Source organism: Pseudomicrostroma glucosiphilum, assembly GCF_003144135.1.
Source record: "Pseudomicrostroma glucosiphilum strain MCA 4718 unplaced genomic scaffold BCV69scaffold_5, whole genome shotgun sequence".
NCBI lineage: Eukaryota > Fungi > Basidiomycota > Exobasidiomycetes > Microstromatales > Microstromataceae > Microstroma > Microstroma glucosiphilum.
This window is the reverse complement of record NW_020289917.1, coordinates 289,135-304,647: the sequence shown is the minus strand read 5'-3', so window position 1 is coordinate 304,647 and position 15,513 is coordinate 289,135. Positions and strand designations below refer to the sequence as shown.

The following is a 15,513-nucleotide window of genomic DNA, read 5'->3' as shown; positions in this document are numbered from 1 at the left end:
GACTTTGCACTGAAGCGAGGCATTGGGGTCCACCGCCGCTCAACCCAAGCACCGCACCACGCACCACGCCCGTCGCCGCCGAGTGCCTGTGCCTGCCTGTTTGTCTGCCTGCCTTCCTTCGCTCCTTCCCTTTCCTCTGCCTCTCGCCTTCCCTGCGTCTTCCCTTGCCTTCCCTTCTCTCCCATACAAGCCATCTCCTCATCCACTGTCATGGCCGACACTACCTTGGTACCCGTGACATTCAGCTACCGCTCCACCACCGCCAATACCATCGAGGTATCCGGCGATTGGGACTCGTGGGCTGAGCGCGTATCCCTCCACAGGGTCGCCTCTTCCGACGTCTGGCAGGCGGATAAGCCACTCAAGCCATCGACAAAGTTCGCTTACAAGTACATCGTCGATGGACACTGGCATGCAAAGGACGACCTCCCCACTGAGCAGGACGCCAGTGGTAATGTCAACAATGTCATTGTCAGCCCAGAAGCAAAGCACCCCACAAGCGATGACCAGAACAAGACGCCAGGTGAGTAAAAATTGCAGCAGATTCAAGAGCGCAATACTGGAGTCAGTAGGCTCACTACATCAAGGTGCACTTCGCCATTGTCCCCGATAGTTGAAGCTGGTATTGCCGGTGCCGTCGCCGCGGCAGGTGCAGCCATTGCCAGCGTGATCGGTGTGGACCCTCTGGAGGGACAAAAGGAGCCTCTATCCACCTCTACTGGCCCCACCTCCAGCACCGAGAAGGGCACTCTGGACTCTACCGAGGCTGGAAAGGGCCTGGCCCTAGGTGCTGCAGGTGGGGGCCCCACCGTTGGCGCACCAACTTCCCAGACCACTTCGACTAGCGCTCCAATGTCGGGGGCTGGAGCAAGCACACAGAGCGGCTCTACTGCCTCGCAAAGCGACTCGACTCCTGAGAAGATCGCTGCTGGTGTAGGTGCTTTGGGCCTTGGTGGAGCTGCAGCTGCTGTCGCCGGGGAGAAGCAGACAGCTTCATCTGTCCCAAAGAACGCGCCCGTCACTCAGACGACGAATGCTCCTGATGCATCTTACAAGGACACCTACGCAGCCCCATCCAGTGTCTCTTCCACTGGCGCGACTTTTGCAGCTCCTGCCTCTACCGCACAGACATCAAGCGCTGCCCCTGTCACCGCTGCAGGAGTTCAACAGACAACTGCTGCTGGCACTGCCAGTCACAGTACACCGTACGACGCCAAGCCCATGCCAGAGACCGCTTCCAAGCAGCAGTCGCTCTCTTCGGGCCCATCTGCCAAGTCTACTACCTCTGCTGATGCTGCACCCCTGGTCAATCACCCCACGCCCGTGAACAACGCATCGGCCACAAGCAATGGCGCTAAGCCACAGGTCACCAGCCTCTCGGGCGGAGGTGACAGGTCGGGCCTCGGCGCTACAGCCGCTGCCCTGGGCGGAGCTACCCTTGCTGGCGCTGGTGCTGGCGGCGCTGCTGCTGCTGCTAGTAAGCCGTCCACGGCTGCTGCTCAGGCACCCCCGGCAGCCTCGTCTGCGTCTTCTGCAAATCAGACAACGCCTGCCGTACCCGCCAAGAGCGCAACGAGCGGTGCCAGCTCATCGGGCGTTGCACCTGCTTTGACCCTCGGCAAGCCCGCCTCCTCTGCCACTCCTCCTGCGACTGCTGCCACCTCGGGCCAGTCTGCACCTGGCACGACAGCGGCCCCCTCCACACAGCAGCCTGCTCCATCGACTGCTAGGGCCGCTTTCGCAGCACAGTCTGCCCCCGTCGCCAACAAGGCTCCCGCCGCCTCCACAACAGCTCTCCCTACTGAGCAGTCTGCCCCAACCGCCAACAAGGCTCCCGCGGCCTCCACGGCAGCTCCTTCCACTGAGCAGTCTGCCCCATCGTCTGCCAGGGCTGCTTTTGCGGCTCAGTCTGCCCCGGTTGCCAACAAGGCACCGGCTCCCTCCACGACTCCTCCTCCTACGTCTGCAAAGACTGCTGACATTCCTGTAGGAGCCAAGCCTGCTCCTGCCACCACTACCCAGGGAGCTGCTGATTCGACCAAGACTGCACCTTCAACACCGGCCAAGGGCAAGACGGACACGATTGGGCGAAAAGCTGAGCCAGCAGGAGGAGTTGCCAGTGGAAAGTCTAGCGTGAACAGCACGCCCAACCGTAACGGTGAGCAAGGATCCCAGACTCCAGGATCGGCGAAGAAGAAGGGTCTCTTTGGAAAGATCAAGGAGAAGTTGAGCAGCCCTTCTCAGAGCCCTTCCAAGTGATGTGGCCATGAGGGGGCCAGAGGGACGAACTGGTCGTCTATCTTTCTCTTACTGGAAGAGATCGAATCGGCCCACACTCTCTCGTGCTGCTCTTAAGCTCGCGTGCGGTCTTCTGAGGACGGCTCAGAACGTACCATGCCCATGCCTAGGGAGAGGCTCCCTGGGCGATCGGCGTGTGAAATGGGAAGCCCGCTCTGCTGTTCCGGAATTACTATTACCCCTGGCTCGATCTATACTACCCGTTTCTTGCGGACATGTTTCCTCATCATCAGTTTCCATTCCTGCCCCCCCCCCTTCCCCTTCGTTCAACCCCCTTTCCCTACCAATTTGCTCTTTCTTCACGCACTCGTTTAGGCGCCACAAACCCACCGCCTCCAGTACGAGCTGTTGGAGAGACCTCTCTTCCCACTGCTGCTGCTGCCGCCACTGCCGCTGCCGCTGGCACATCGTCCTCGACCTCCTCTTCTATCCCTGATGCCAAGAAGACGTCGCCACCAGCACCTGCGCCAGTAGCGCCAGCACGCGCACCAGTAGCAAACAGCGCTCCGAAAGCAACACCACCACCACCTCCTCCTGCGTCAGCGCCCAGCAGCAAGCGCAATCACCAAATCATAGCAGCAGTGCTGGGTTGTCTAGTCCTGTACCGCTTCTCACCCACACTCTCTTCGCTGCTCCTAGTAGGAGGTGTAGGAGCGGCTTTCTGGTTTCCTAAAGCCTGAGATCCTGAGCACCCTAGAGACTAGGTGGGAGCTAAGGGCTAGGGGCTAGGGTCTAGGGTTTAGGGGGGAGATTTGGTAGGATGGGATGTGGGCCACGCGACGCTACGCTGTGCAGTGCGGCGCTGTGGCCCCATCCCCCCCTCGCCTCTTTTCGTCCTTCTTTCCTTTATGGGCCTTCATTGCTCGGTCGGCTTGGGACTCTAGGGCAATCTTCGTCTTTCGTCTCATGTAATCCCCCGCATCCCCCTCCCCTGCCCCCCCCCCCCCCCCCCCCCCTCTTTCCCTCCCCCTCTCCTCTCCTCTCCTCCCTCTATCCTTGACTTGATTTCATTTCACTCGATTTGCTATGCTCTGCTTCGTTTCCTCTCGTCCGTCCGTCCGCAAATCGCAATATGCACTGTGCAACCTGTTCCACCTGGAATGCTCCGCACTGAGTGCTGAGTGCTGACTGCTGACTGCTGCTCCATCCATCCATCCGTGCGTCCATCCATCCGTACCTGATGTGTGGCAGAGCTCTTCTGCACTGCCAGAACCATCTCTCACATCGCCAATCTCAGCTCCCCATCATCTCTTCTCTTCTCCTCTTTAAGTGCAAGTGCAAAAGAGGGCATTGTAACAGACAAGTACTGTATGTACAAAGACAGGACGAGGACACGGGGTCAGCAGAGCAAGCACACTCTCACAGTCAGTCGACTGTCCCTGTATTGTATTATATTTATTCCAATACTGCTCTGTACAGCACAGCACAGCACTGCCACTCCACACTGCATACTCTGCACTGCCTCCTTTCCTCTCCTTCCTGAGGCAGCGCCGCCCTCCTCCTCCTCTTCCCTCCTCTCTCTCTCCTCCTCTCTCTCTCTCTAGGCATGTCTTCCCAATCTATCCAAGCTCCGCACTCCTTGTTCATACCACTCTGATCGACTAATCCAAAAGGACTCGCGCGTCTTCATGATATCGGCCAAGACGGCACCACCGAGAAAGACCATGTGCTTTCGACGTGGTGGATCTTCCACGCGGAGCTTGAAGTTCTGTTTACACAAGGGGTGAGGAGAGTAATGGAGGAAGAGGGGCGGCAGATTTGTCAGTGCGGTGATTCGTGGAGATTTCCACTTTCGGTTCTAACCCACCTTTAGACGACTGCCATCTCCATTGAGGACCTTGCTGAGGTAAAGCTGCTTCATCTCCTTTTCCAACCGACTCGGTAGACCAGGGTACATTGAGCTACCACCACTGAGGACAATGTGCTTGTACAATTCTGTTCGAACATCCACTGCTGCCGACTGAATGGTGTTGAACAAGAGCTCAGCCACTCCGGGTTGTTCCACGTCTACCAGGTGTGGCTGGAACATGCACTCGGGAGCTTCGAAGCGCTCTGAGCCGACCTTAATCACCCGGCCATCAGGGAGCTGTCCAAGAACATGACAAAGTAAAGTCAGCAGCTGCGTAAGACGCATCCCTCCGTCATCATCAGCGGCCACTTACTGTGTAGCTCTCCACCAATGTCGTCGTCTCCTCTGCCAGCTTCTTGTCCAGCGCTAGATCGTAGCTGGTGAAGCAGACCTTCTCCTTGAGCTTCCTGACCGTCTCAAAGTCTGCCGTTCGGTTAAAGGCATACCCTCTCAGCAGCAACAGCTTGATGAGATACCTCGTCACATCTCGTCCTGCCACATCGAGACGTTTTGTGAGATGGGGCATGGCGAAGCCTTCGTAGACGGGCACTACGTGGGTCACACCGTCTCCCGAATCGACGACTACTCCGGTTTGCAGACCTGACAGCAGCAGCAGCATACATGTATCGGGTCAATGAGCGATGCCTGCCTTCGAACGAGTGTCTCATCCACCCCCCTAACTCACCTTGAGCGTAGAGCGTCAAGACTGCCTGAATTGCTATGTACACTCCCTCGAATCCATACTCCTCGAACATGATCTGACACATTTCCTCCCTGTTCCGCTTGGGATTCATGGGTGGTTCTGTGAGTAGAATCTTGCGACCAGCGGGATCGATGCGAAGCTTCTCATCAAAGGTATAGTTCCATACTGTCATGGGCGCGTGGGGAGGAGGGACAGGGTGGAGATGAGTCTCCAGGTTGTTCCCAGAAGCGACTGTGCCTGCCACACGGCTCCCCTGGTGGTCACTCACCGTGTCTCATATCCCCAAAGTCCTTTACGACACCGTGCTCCATGGGTTGGTTGATCTGAAGGTAGTTCCTCAGCTCCTCTGCCTCATCTCCCACCATGATGTCCTTGATCTGCGCAGCTAGGGACCCTGCATCCTTCTCCTCTACTCTCAAGATTGGTCTACCGACGATGGAAGCAAAGACGTGCTCTGGGAAATTGGAACCAGCATACCCGACCTTGACGAACTGTTGTAAAGGGGGGAAAAGGGGCGCCCAGCAGAGCAAGGTAATGATCAGATGTCGTGCGGCAATGTCATTCGGATTGTGGGTGCATCCCTTGGCGGCTGCACTCACTCCGGTACCATTGTCTACGACGATGGGCCTCTCGTCAGCCATTCTGAGGGTCTACTGTGCGGCGACTGATGAGGGGGCGAATCGTCTACTGCGTTGCGTACAGATCTGAGTAGGGATGTATGAGGTTACTAGGTAGACTACCAGCAGGGAAGGTGAGGTGAGGTGTGTCCAGGCGCTGCTTCCCCAGCCAGGGCCGAATGTGGGTGGCCGATGCTGGCTGTGCGTCGCGCGGGGGGGCCATGGCATGGCAGGGCAGGGCGTGGCAGGCCAAGGCGGAGCCACGCCCACGACGGACGGAGCGGAAGCAGCCAAGAGCAAGGACAAGGGACGCACACCACGGATAACTTCGGCCCAAAGGGGACCACTTCTTCCGATCTACGCCGTCGCTGCTACGGGGTATTTCCTTGTTGTTTCCCTATCCATTCATCACTTCTAGTCAGAAAGTATGGCAGACCAGAGCTCAAGCCCATCCGACTCCTCCCCCGCTAGGCGCAGGCATCGTGAAGGCCACATTCAGTATGCCTACACATTACAGCGAGTGAGTGGCAGCATCACCGGCGACGGACTGGGCCTTACACTCCCGCTCCCACTAGGCTCCCTCAGCCTGAACGCTGACCCTCCTTTTACTTGTGGAAATTCCACTCACCCTTCCACTAGGACGCAGCAGTAAAAGGCATGGTCATCTGGGGCTTCCTAGGCGCCGGAACCTGTTTCCTCGCCCATAACATGTTCCCCGCCTTTCGAGCCCAAACCCTCGCCCTCAAAGGGTTCCTCACAACCGGTAGTGCCATCTTTGGTCTGGTCACCGGTGCCGAAGCAGTCCTCCAAGACTACGAATCTCAACAACGTTCTGATGAAAATCTTATTAGAGATCGAGCTAGAACAGAGTTGGGTAGAAAGGGAATGGTGGCTAGTGAAGCGGAAATTGAAAAGTGGAAATTGTTGGAGAGGGAGAAGTTGTTGCAGCGGTATAGACAGAGACAGGATGAGGCGAGTGCAAATAGGGGAGAGGCCGATAAGGTACTCTCGTAGATTGGGTTTGGGAGAGGGGGTTCAGCATGCTAGACGACGACAAGGACCCATACCCCGCACAGATCGCGGCATTGTATTATGTAGACACACAGCACCACCACCACCACCACCACCACTGCTTCGAATCGGCGCACTCATCGAAAATCACAAGCATCGTACATTGATACCATTGAATTGAGATTGCCCTAGATGCTAGTACCTCTGGCAGCCCCACCGCCCAGCGCTCCTCTCATGCTAGCTCAGGCTTCTTCCTCTGAATCCACCCTTCCAGCTGACGCCAAAAGTGCGCACTGACTTGACGATCATGATGGCGCTTGTCCTGTTCCAGCGGAAGCTCCGTCACATTCCACTCCCTCACATTGGGGTCTTTCGGACTGTTCTTGTAGTAGGCGTATAGACCAAACACTGCAAGAGCGTGGGAGAGACTTTGATTGTTAGCGCTAGTCAAGGGGATATTGGCGCAGACTGCCGCTGCATCTATGCTTACCATTCTTGAACAATTCCCTGCCTTCCTCCCAGCGGTAACCCCTGAATTGCCACTTTTGTCCAGTAGTCACAACGCAGACAACCCTCTTCCATGGATCGCTACCTGTCCCATCTCGCGAAGCTCCCAGACGATTCAGAGCGTCCAGACTGTCGATGGCTAAGAACCTGCCGCCCTTGGGTCGGTTGATCACGACTACCTCGTTTGAGCCTCCAGTGGGCGCTAGCATGGAGCTAGAACCTGCCGGCACATATTGACCTTCTTCCAGGAACAGCTTGATGTTCGCAAGCGTCAGGAGTGACGAAGGGGAAGAGGGCAGGATGATGATAGGATCCAGACGACGATGTTTTGCTGATCTGCCCAAGTTGCTTGCCGGGGGAGCGGTAGGGACCGGGCCTTTTGCGGACGATGTAGAGGGGGCGCCCGGTGCTGCTCCTTTCCTGACAGCTGCGACCCTTCCCATTGCACTTCTCCTCAGGCCAGTGAAGTCCACGTCCTTGCTCACAGGTGTCTTGCCGTTCATGACGGTTGCAACTCCTCCGCCATTGGCCCTCTCTGCTTGTTCATCATCATCTGCTCCACCGCCTGAGCTGGGCTTCACACACCTAAAGGCCCACGTCCGGTCGCGTAGCACCACCTCGCTTGCTCTCAGGCGCTTGACAAACGCCTGGTCCTGCTTAGAGGCAATGTAAGGACGCTTGCTAGTCGAGAGGAGGGGATGCAGTCCAGCGCTGATGGCCACGAGCGATGCATCCGAGATACCCGCATCTCCTTGCTCCCCTGTGACTGCCTCTTGACCTGAAGCAGGAGCAGCAGCTGCTGCACCGGCCTCCCTCCTACGATTCCTGGCTGCACATTCTTCTTGGCTCAGTACGACTTCGCACTGAGATTCCGTCTTCTTGCCAAGCAGTAAGTCGAGGAGACTAGGTCGATCCAGAATCTCCACTCGAGCTACCCTCTCCCTGGTTGCTTTGGCGACGTAGATACCAGCTGCATCGCCCTGTGTCTGCAGCAGGAAGACGAGAGCATCCAAGGGCATAAAGTCATCTTCTTGTCCTTCTTGCGGCGCTTCTGGAGTCGAGGCCGATGATCTCTGCAGAGCAACGCTGTTCCTCGATCGGACGACTCTTGTCCTTGTGCCTCGTGCGATGGGCGCGGAAGGTTGTGAGGGAAAGTGGATAAATGAAGAGGTGAGAAGATCGGATGTGGGGTTACCGGATGAATCTGTATAGGTGAGGTCGGGTAGGGAAGCGGCGTGTTGAAGAAGGAGCACGAGGGGATCAGCGACCTCTACGGCGACCTCTGCGGACGAAGATGAGGAGGCGGCCATCCTTGAGTAGACGAGGCGATGTGGGGTGTGCACGCGGTAGGAAGGATCGCGGCGGGAAGGGAAGAAAGGAAGTGGTACCTCCTTCACGCCGCCTGCTTCCTCACTGTCGTGGTGAGAGGGCCACGCGCGGTACTCGATGCACTCGTGCTTCGCCCACATGGTCGCCTTATTAGGGCCAAACGTCCATATCTGAGGCCTGTACAATTCACCATGCATTACTCCTCCCGTCCCAAGTATGTCCTCCTTTTCCCATGGCTTCGTGTCTTGGGAAGATTCTGAGGATCCCTCGAGTGGGGCCTCTCGGAACAGCTGGGACGGCGGCGGCCCCTCCACCCACATCCCGAGCGTTTTGAGGCGCCCGGTCTCGTCTTCGGGACCAAACTCATTCTCTCACCTCACAGCACCTCCTGCCATCGAATCTCCTGTTCTCCATCAACACTCGCTACCTCTCACACCTTTAGCCCGGGCTCTAGCACGAACAGGTACTTTGATCAACTTCAACTATTCAGACGGGACTGGTCCAGTGCGATTCCCCTCATATCCAGTTCTTCGAGCCCTACAATCACAAGCAATGCAAGCTCAAGAAAGTACAAGTAGGGTCGACGATCGTTCCACCAATTTTAGCCCGGCTGTTCGTTCTCCTTCATCTGCTAGCTCACTCTCCTCAGCCGTCGCATCCGAGGACGAGGAGAATGGACAGGAGATGGCTCTGGACGAGCAGGACCAGGAGGCCGACGATGAGGGAGCCTCTGGCGAGCAGAAGGCTTCGGCTCGAGGTCCGAATACAAGTGTGAATTACAAGATCAAATTCCAAAAGGCGAGAGAAAAGTACAATCGCGTACAGGCTGTGAGTATGCGTTCTGCTGAAGTGGGACTGATGGTTTGGTAGAGCTGCTGACTGACAGGCCCGTACGGCGTCCGATCCCTCTCTTTTTGGCAGGACTCTGCATCACTCCTCAAGGGACTGCAAGACGCTCAGAAGAAGGAGAAGAAGCTGGAAGAGGAGATCAATTGGCTCCTGGACACTATAGCGTCACGCAGACCTGACCTTGCCAATCTCGATCACTGAAGGCTGTACAATACGACACGCCTACGCGTAGCTCGAGTCGCAAAGCACAAACCATACAAAAGTCACCATCAACGCTCTCTAAGAGATAGCTACCTAGGCATACTATGTTGTATTATATGTTGTTACGTTTCATGATGGTACAGGTAGAAGACAGGAAGCGGCACTCGTACCTTTGCGACCTTTCCCTCTACTGGTGAATCCAATCTGGTATATCCATCCCTTCCTCTGCGTGAGTTGTACTGCTAGATGGCTCATAGAGGCCTTGCTACAAGGCACTACAGGCCTTTGGTCTTGACCGATTGCACAGCCGTGCCTCCATCCTTCACCTTACGCACTGCTACACTGAGCTCATCTTGAATTTCGTAGTATCACTGACCGGCTTTCCACAAATCGCACAAAGTCCCTTTTTATAAGCGCAACCACTACAATAAGTCGCCTTTTCTTGACTGACGGTCCCTTTACAGATTTTGCATTTTGAAGTCAGAGGATTGTAGCGATTCTTCGAGGCGATGAGCTTGTTGGACGCAAGGGGTCGCGAGGGACCTGCTGCTGATGAGGATGTAGAGGGACCTGCTGAGCCAGTAGCGGAAGGACGGGAGGAGATAGATTTGAGGAAGCCCTGAGAGTCTCGATTGCGCTGTTTGGCAGATGTGGAAAGGTGATGTCAGGTGAGCGAGTGAGCTGCCTCTGGGATTTGTGGATGGTGCTGCAGCGCTGAACACTCACGTAGGGATCCGAAGCTGCGACCCTTGTGAGCTTCTTCTCGCACTTGGCACAGACCATGAGGTGATCCCCTGTTGATATTGGCGAAAGCTCGATACCCTAGCCAATCAGTCGAACAATTGCAGATGTGGGTCAGAGGTCACCCGGTACGAGGATGGAGGCGGAAGAAGTGATCTTGACTTGACGGTGACGGAAGTGGCTCAGGCTGTGGCTGGTGTGTGCGTGTGCCCGTGGCGAGTCGCGCGCCTGGCAGACCAACGCCTTGGCTGCAAGGGTGTTGCTCCTGACGTGTTCCCACCCTTCCTTCTCCTCTTCTCTCGTACAGAGCAGCACCTTCAGGACCCAGACTTGGAAGCGCATCCTCTTCATCTCTGCGCCAGGACCTCCTTTGAAGGTAGCCAGGATCCGACTTTCCCTCCTTTGCTCACACGCCTAGCAGGCCACACAGTCAGCATGACCTCCCACCTTCCTTACAAAGGGCTATCTCTCGCCCTCCTCGCTCTACTCGTATCATCCAGCTCAGCCGCCGAGATCCAGAATCTCGTGAAGCGTGCCGAGGCAGCTGCCACTCCAAAAAAGTCCTTCATCGAGGCTCACTTCCAGAATGAACACCACATCCAGACATTCGACTTGGCCAGCTTCTTCTCCCTACACGATCTGAACAGGGATGGCATTCTTGATCGATCTGAAATCGAAGCCATCTATGGAGTACATCACTCGCTGTCTGTCAAGCATTCCGCCAACTATGAGACTCACGATGCAAAGGCAGATCTCATCGTAAATGCTGTGCTGGCCAGTCTGGATAAGAACAAAGACGGGCTAATCACCAAGAGCGAATTCATCGCAGGGGGAAAGGATGGACTGCCCTCCTTCCCAGAGTTTGGCGAGAATGCGCTTGGCCACCACTACGGTAAGTAGTACAACGGAGGAGACGATGAGGTATCGATGAGAGCTGCCTGCTCATGCGTCCCAACTTTACCATTTGCAACGCTCTCCAGATGAGGAGTCTGAGTTCTTCATGCACCACGAAGAGATCTACCACAACACCCCAGAGAGCCAGAAGGCAGAAGCATACACCCACCCAGAGGACCACGAGCATTTCGCTCACCACCAAGAGATTGAGGATGAGGAGGAGCGCAGAGAGCGCAAGGCCGAGGGTATGCCTACAATGGAGGAAGATGAGCGCCTGAAGAAGGAGGCCAAGGCCAAGGGAGAGAAGTACGTCTCGCCCTACGAGGCCCAGATCCCAGTCAAGGGATCCACGCCGCCAGTGCACGAAGGTTGGGATGCACACGAGGGTGGTGGAGCTGCGAGCGAAGCAGAGGCAGGCGCTCAGCACGTTTTCCGGGGTCCTTCGGGAGCTCACGTCGTAAAGACGAGCGAGGAACAGGCCATCAATGCCCAGCAAGCCGTGCTAGAGCACGACCTTAAGCCCGATCGACTCGAAGGCGAAACGGACCACGGCTACGAGGACCGTCTGAAGGCGGCAAAGGAGGCATACGAGTTCAAGCACGCAATGTACAACAATCAAGTTGCCAATACCGGAAAAGGGAGGGGTACAGTGCAGTTGAGCAAGCTGGCAGACGAGACGGATGAGCAGTATGAGAGGAGGATAGCAAGGGCTAAATTCGATGCTGCTAAGAGTCGACCTGGTATGGCGCCGCCTTCGTCTGGCAAGGGTCAGGCTCCTAATAAGGTGAGTAGAAGCCAGATAGACACGGCCGTGTCGAGGAGGAAACGCTACAAGGTGGTATCATGAGATGAGAAAAGGCCTTGCTCAATCTGTCCCCCGTGCTCTCTCCCTCTCTTTGCTTCGCAGTATCCCCCGATTGGAGGAAAAAGGAAGAAGGGCTCCTTCTTCGGAGAGTTCTAGAGGCCGAGGCTGAGTGGGATGTTCGGTGTCCTGTTTCATCGTGGCCGATCGACTTGGCTTCGAGGAAGGGGACGACCTTCTCGAGTGTTGACGTTTGCCTACCGCTTCGCTACTGTGCCAACGAACAATCCCTGCAACTCGTTCGAGCTCAGCCACTAAGAGGGCTAGTGTGACCTTCGTTGACCTTCAGAGTTGAGACGAGGACCGTTCACTGCTCAAGTGGGAGCAGGACCACCTCCTCCGCCTGCGCCTCCTGTACCACCTCCTCTTCCACCACCTCCCCTACCCGCACCTCCTCCCCCTCCAGCACGTCCCCCTCTTCCACCTCTACCAGCATTCTTAGGTCCCGTAGGCGGTAGGCGAGCCTGTGAGTCTTGAATTTCACCACTACCACCAGCGGACGTAGCGGCCGTGGTGTTAGCTGGTACGCCTGCACTCTCCTGCCCTTCGGCCCGCTTGAGGATTACTGGTTGCGCCTGGGACTGGGATTGGGGAGCAGCGGCGCCTGCTTGCCCTGCGGTGCTCTTCTTCGATGGCCCCTTTTGCTTCTTGTTGTCGCTCTTTGGTCCAATGGGAGTTGGTAGAGCAGAAGCAGTAGCAGCATCTATCTTGATCGAGGTAGAGGAAGTATCGTTTTCATGCTGCGACTTGTTCTTGCTGACGACGGGAGTAGCGCCGCTGGATTTGACCTTGCTCTTGTCCTTCTTGACGCTCTTTGGACCAGTAGGGATCGCAGGTGCAGCACCCCCTGTGGTGGAGTGCGCAATATTACTCGCTTTTCCTTTGCCCTTTTCTTTGCTCTGACCTGCTCGATGGGCTAAAGCATTTGCGGCAGCCGAGGTTTGACTTGCAATACCCTTACCCGACTTGCCCTTCGCCCCAGCCGCTCCTGACCCACTGGCTCCTTTGCCCCTCGCACTCGCCTTACTGGCCGCTTCTGCCTTCTTCTGATTGCGCAGATGCTCCAAAAGGGGTGTATGCTTCGATGCCTCCTGCAGGGCGTCGCGACTGGCATGACTCGACGTGAGATGGGCCATGAGCTCCGTGTCTGTCTTCTCCCGACTCTTCTCCCCCGCCGCTCCTGCCTCACTCCCATCTCCTCCTCCTCCAGGACCGGCAAGCGTCTTGATGAATTCGAGATAATCGGGATCCTCCTCGATGCTTCCTTCCTTCTTATCTCTCTTCTTCCCACCGCCCGCTGTAGCGCCCAAAGGAGGGCATTTTTGATATGGAGCCCACTCCACGAGTGCGACAGATTGGTTTCCCGCTGCATCCCGGAAGACGTGTCCGTCAAAGTTGCGGTGGAACTCTACCAGGTCAGGGAGGGTCTTGAAGCGGAGATAAGCGCGAGAGTAGGTATGCAGAATCGAGGGGTCGCGTGATGCAGCAGCGGCTGATGTAGATGCTGAGCCAGAAGCAGACGCCGAGCCAAAGGAAGGACCGGAGGACTTGAACTTGCCAGGGAGGTAGCGTCGCCATGCGAGCTTGTCCTGGCCTGGCGAGCCAAGATCGATCAGTGGACCTGACTTGACGGGGATCGGCTTTGCTTCTGTCGTGGTAGGAGTAGCGTCTGGAGCGATCTTTGCTTCTCCGTCCTTCATCTCCGTATCCTGCCCTGCCGCTGTCGTTGAGCTCTCTTCTGCTGCCGCCTGCGTTGCCTCGGGCTGCTTCACCTTTGTCTCCTTCCCCTTCGCAGCCTGACCCACTGGCGGCTTCTTGCCCTCAAGTGTCTGCTTTCCAGTCCATGGTTCAACGCTCCTCCAGAAGATCTCCTCGGGGAGATGGGGTGGCAGACGCCTGACTACCACCTTGAGTTTGACTCTGGCCTCTGCCCCTTCTTCCTTCTTCTTCTTCTTGTTCTTCTTCGTATTGCGAGCTGGTGCAGCAGTAGCACTTGAGTTGGCAGCGCCAGCTTTATTCAAGCCTTTCGAAGCGCTCGGATTAGTCTTGGGGATGCTGTCGCCATTGCTGACCGAGGCTCGGCCTCCTTGAGGATTGGAAGCTGCGTGAGGAAAGGGGGGCTCTAGTTTGCTGCCTCCCCTGCCTCGTCCACGCTTTCCCCCTCTACCGCTGGTAGCTGCTGCGCCATTGGGCGGCGATGCAGCACCATTCGTCCCAACAGGCTGCTCCGGACGAGGTCGCGGCATCGTCGTTGTCAGATGTCGGGTACAAAGAGACGAAGTAGGTAGAGTAGACTACGATGGCAGAGTTCCAGATTACTTCCACGGGACAAGCGCCGCCTCTCTGCAGCCGTGCACAGACGCAAAATGGCCAAAATCCTCCGACCCGAATAATCGCAACCCTCGCCACTGATTCCCCTCCTCCCTCACCACACATATCACCAATCCACCCCTTCTCTTCCATCCCTCAAGCTCATCATGGGCAACGACGGCGGGTCCATCGCCCGGCGTGACGAGCTCGTAAAAGTCAAGATCACCCACACCAAAGCCGACCCTGCTCAGCTGAAGCGGGTAAAATGGACTCTCTGCCATCTCTCGCGCCAGCCACTTCGTGAACCAATAGTAGCTGATGGATTGGGAAGGTTGTATAACAAGGAGGCCATTGTCAATTGGTTGATTGAGAAGAAGGTGGCAGAGAGTGGGGGTGGGGCGGCAGTAGAGGAGAAAGGTATGGGACATATTCGCGGACTTAAAGTGAGTGGTAAGCCTTGTCAGAGAATACGAGTAGATTACTGATGAAGCTTCTCTTTGACCTCCACGCTTCCTTTAAGGATATGACCCTCCTCAAATTGCATTCCTCAAAATCTCCTACTTCGACAGAAAGCGAGGATGCATCCTCCTCATCGAATATCTCCTCGCCCTTCTCATGCCCACTCACAGCAAGACCCATGAATGGCTCACACAGATTCGTCTTCCTCCTCTCCTCGGGAGCAGTCATGTCCGAAGCAGGTCTCAAAGCCATCGTCTCCGAGACTACCTCTAGCGCCAAAAAGACTGCGTTTGTCTCTGCCTCCGCTGGTGCCACTGGTGGCAGCTCAGTCGAATCCGCTTCAGCAGGTACGCTCTTCGAGTGCCCCATCACCTCGTTGCCTTTCCTCCCTGGTTCTCTCCTGGGCAAGAATGGAGCCGCGGCACAGGACGCAGAGAATGTTGGAGATGTCATCCTGCTTAATCCCTCGGAAAAGGAGGAAGAGGTGCTCAGGACAGCAATGTACAAGCGCAGGGAGGGAGAGGGCGGTAAGAAGCGGAAGAAGGACAAGGGAGGAGCGAAGGGCAAAGCTGCTACCAATGAAGGTTCTGCACCAGTCGAGAAGAAGCAAAAACGACCAAGTCCACCTGGGGAGTCTCCCGCTCCCGCTCTGGCTTCTACTGACAGGGAGGATCGCCTATCAGCTCCTGCCTCTGCAACGCACCTGGCTGCACTAGCCGCCAAACAGGCAAAGGGTAAGCCGATGAGTGCGGCTCTGGCCAGTATATATGGACATGGGCTGCAAAAGGGAGAGAAGGAGGGATGGATGGTCAGAGGGACGGGGATGGGTAGATAGTGCGAGGCTGAGACGTTTGCGAGTGTACTTGTAGCAGCAGGTGTATAA

The 15,513-nt window shown here is 56.4% G+C and overlaps 10 protein-coding genes across 10 annotated transcripts; 6 read left to right on the top strand and 4 right to left on the bottom strand.

Moving 5' to 3' along the window:
* The first annotated feature begins 136 nt into the window (after window positions 1-136).
* On the top strand, window positions 137-2,752 carry BCV69DRAFT_282101 (hypothetical protein). The gene is made up of 2 exons (XM_025492232.1): window positions 137-523; window positions 614-2,752. Exons 1-2 carry the CDS (start codon window positions 211-213, stop codon window positions 2,257-2,259), a joined length of 1,959 nt encoding a protein of 652 aa, XP_025348527.1. The 5' UTR covers window positions 137-210; the 3' UTR covers window positions 2,260-2,752.
* Window positions 2,395-2,978, top strand: BCV69DRAFT_298384 (hypothetical protein; the record flags this gene model as incomplete). Its single annotated transcript, XM_025494214.1, has 2 exons — window positions 2,395-2,530; window positions 2,614-2,978. 2 exons carry the CDS (start codon window positions 2,395-2,397, stop codon window positions 2,976-2,978), a joined length of 501 nt encoding a protein of 166 aa, XP_025348526.1.
* Window positions 2,979-3,838: 860 nt separating this feature from the next.
* BCV69DRAFT_268982 (Actin/actin-like protein) lies at window positions 3,839-5,549 on the bottom strand (the record flags this gene model as incomplete). The annotated part of the gene is made up of 5 exons (XM_025490878.1): window positions 5,119-5,549; window positions 4,833-5,015; window positions 4,461-4,747; window positions 4,106-4,384; window positions 3,839-4,006 (listed from the first exon to the last, which is right to left on the bottom strand). The coding sequence occupies exons 1-5, from the start codon at window positions 5,489-5,491 to the stop codon at window positions 3,839-3,841; spliced, it is 1,290 nt and encodes a 429-aa protein (XP_025348525.1). The 5' UTR covers window positions 5,492-5,549.
* Window positions 5,550-5,811: 262 nt separating this feature from the next.
* On the top strand, window positions 5,812-6,647 carry BCV69DRAFT_282100 (hypothetical protein). Its single transcript, XM_025492231.1, has 2 exons — window positions 5,812-5,987; window positions 6,107-6,647. Exons 1-2 carry the CDS (start codon window positions 5,895-5,897, stop codon window positions 6,479-6,481), a joined length of 468 nt encoding a protein of 155 aa, XP_025348524.1. The 5' UTR covers window positions 5,812-5,894; the 3' UTR covers window positions 6,482-6,647.
* On the bottom strand, window positions 6,320-8,341 carry BCV69DRAFT_282098 (CDC73-domain-containing protein). Its single transcript, XM_025492230.1, has 2 exons — window positions 6,969-8,341; window positions 6,320-6,886 (listed from the first exon to the last, which is right to left on the bottom strand). The coding sequence occupies exons 1-2, from the start codon at window positions 8,293-8,295 to the stop codon at window positions 6,711-6,713; spliced, it is 1,503 nt and encodes a 500-aa protein (XP_025348523.1). The 5' UTR covers window positions 8,296-8,341; the 3' UTR covers window positions 6,320-6,710.
* Window positions 8,342-8,516: 175 nt separating this feature from the next.
* On the top strand, window positions 8,517-9,814 carry BCV69DRAFT_282097 (hypothetical protein). Its single transcript, XM_025492229.1, has 2 exons — window positions 8,517-9,142; window positions 9,236-9,814. The coding sequence occupies exons 1-2, from the start codon at window positions 8,867-8,869 to the stop codon at window positions 9,362-9,364; spliced, it is 405 nt and encodes a 134-aa protein (XP_025348522.1). The 5' UTR covers window positions 8,517-8,866; the 3' UTR covers window positions 9,365-9,814.
* BCV69DRAFT_282096 (hypothetical protein) lies at window positions 9,732-10,174 on the bottom strand. The gene has a single exon (XM_025492228.1). It carries the CDS (start codon window positions 10,145-10,147, stop codon window positions 9,845-9,847), a length of 303 nt encoding a protein of 100 aa, XP_025348521.1. The 5' UTR covers window positions 10,148-10,174; the 3' UTR covers window positions 9,732-9,844.
* A 211-nt stretch (window positions 10,175-10,385) lies between these two features.
* BCV69DRAFT_282094 (hypothetical protein) lies at window positions 10,386-12,044 on the top strand. The gene is made up of 3 exons (XM_025492227.1): window positions 10,386-10,997; window positions 11,086-11,783; window positions 11,907-12,044. Exons 1-3 carry the CDS (start codon window positions 10,541-10,543, stop codon window positions 11,958-11,960), a joined length of 1,209 nt encoding a protein of 402 aa, XP_025348520.1. The 5' UTR covers window positions 10,386-10,540; the 3' UTR covers window positions 11,961-12,044.
* A 131-nt stretch (window positions 12,045-12,175) lies between these two features.
* BCV69DRAFT_298378 (hypothetical protein) lies at window positions 12,176-14,107 on the bottom strand (the record flags this gene model as incomplete). Its single annotated transcript, XM_025494213.1, has 1 exon — window positions 12,176-14,107. The coding sequence occupies one exon, from the start codon at window positions 14,105-14,107 to the stop codon at window positions 12,176-12,178; it is 1,932 nt and encodes a 643-aa protein (XP_025348519.1).
* Window positions 14,108-14,338: 231 nt separating this feature from the next.
* BCV69DRAFT_298377 (DUF602-domain-containing protein) lies at window positions 14,339-15,465 on the top strand (the record flags this gene model as incomplete). Its single annotated transcript, XM_025494212.1, has 2 exons — window positions 14,339-14,614; window positions 14,692-15,465. The coding sequence occupies 2 exons, from the start codon at window positions 14,339-14,341 to the stop codon at window positions 15,463-15,465; spliced, it is 1,050 nt and encodes a 349-aa protein (XP_025348518.1).
* Window positions 15,466-15,513: the final 48 nt, after the last annotated feature.

Bases quoted from the DNA above. Each gene is read 5' to 3' on its own strand.
- BCV69DRAFT_282101 (XM_025492232.1), top strand. From the start codon at position 211: ATGGCCGACACTACCTTGGTACCCGTGACATTCAGCTACCGCTCCACC. The intron at 524-613 runs GTGAGTAAAAAT...TGTCCCCGATAG, and splicing joins TGACCAGAACAAGACGCCAG to TTGAAGCTGGTATTGCCGGT.
- BCV69DRAFT_282100 (XM_025492231.1), top strand. From the start codon at position 5,895: ATGGCAGACCAGAGCTCAAGCCCATCCGACTCCTCCCCCGCTAGGCGC. The intron at 5,988-6,106 runs GTGAGTGGCAGC...CCCTTCCACTAG, and splicing joins ATGCCTACACATTACAGCGA to GACGCAGCAGTAAAAGGCAT.
- BCV69DRAFT_282098 (XM_025492230.1), bottom strand. From the start codon at position 8,295: ATGGCCGCCTCCTCATCTTCGTCCGCAGAGGTCGCCGTAGAGGTCGCT. The intron at 6,887-6,968 runs GTAAGCATAGAT...ACGCTCTTGCAG, and splicing joins CAGGGAATTGTTCAAGAATG to TGTTTGGTCTATACGCCTAC.
- BCV69DRAFT_282097 (XM_025492229.1), top strand. From the start codon at position 8,867: ATGCAAGCTCAAGAAAGTACAAGTAGGGTCGACGATCGTTCCACCAAT. The intron at 9,143-9,235 runs GTGAGTATGCGT...TCTTTTTGGCAG, and splicing joins AGTACAATCGCGTACAGGCT to GACTCTGCATCACTCCTCAA.
- BCV69DRAFT_282096 (XM_025492228.1), bottom strand. From the start codon at position 10,147: ATGGTCTGTGCCAAGTGCGAGAAGAAGCTCACAAGGGTCGCAGCTTCG.
- BCV69DRAFT_282094 (XM_025492227.1), top strand. From the start codon at position 10,541: ATGACCTCCCACCTTCCTTACAAAGGGCTATCTCTCGCCCTCCTCGCT. The intron at 10,998-11,085 runs GTAAGTAGTACA...AACGCTCTCCAG, and splicing joins TGCGCTTGGCCACCACTACG to ATGAGGAGTCTGAGTTCTTC. The intron at 11,784-11,906 runs GTGAGTAGAAGC...TTTGCTTCGCAG, and splicing joins AGGGTCAGGCTCCTAATAAG to TATCCCCCGATTGGAGGAAA.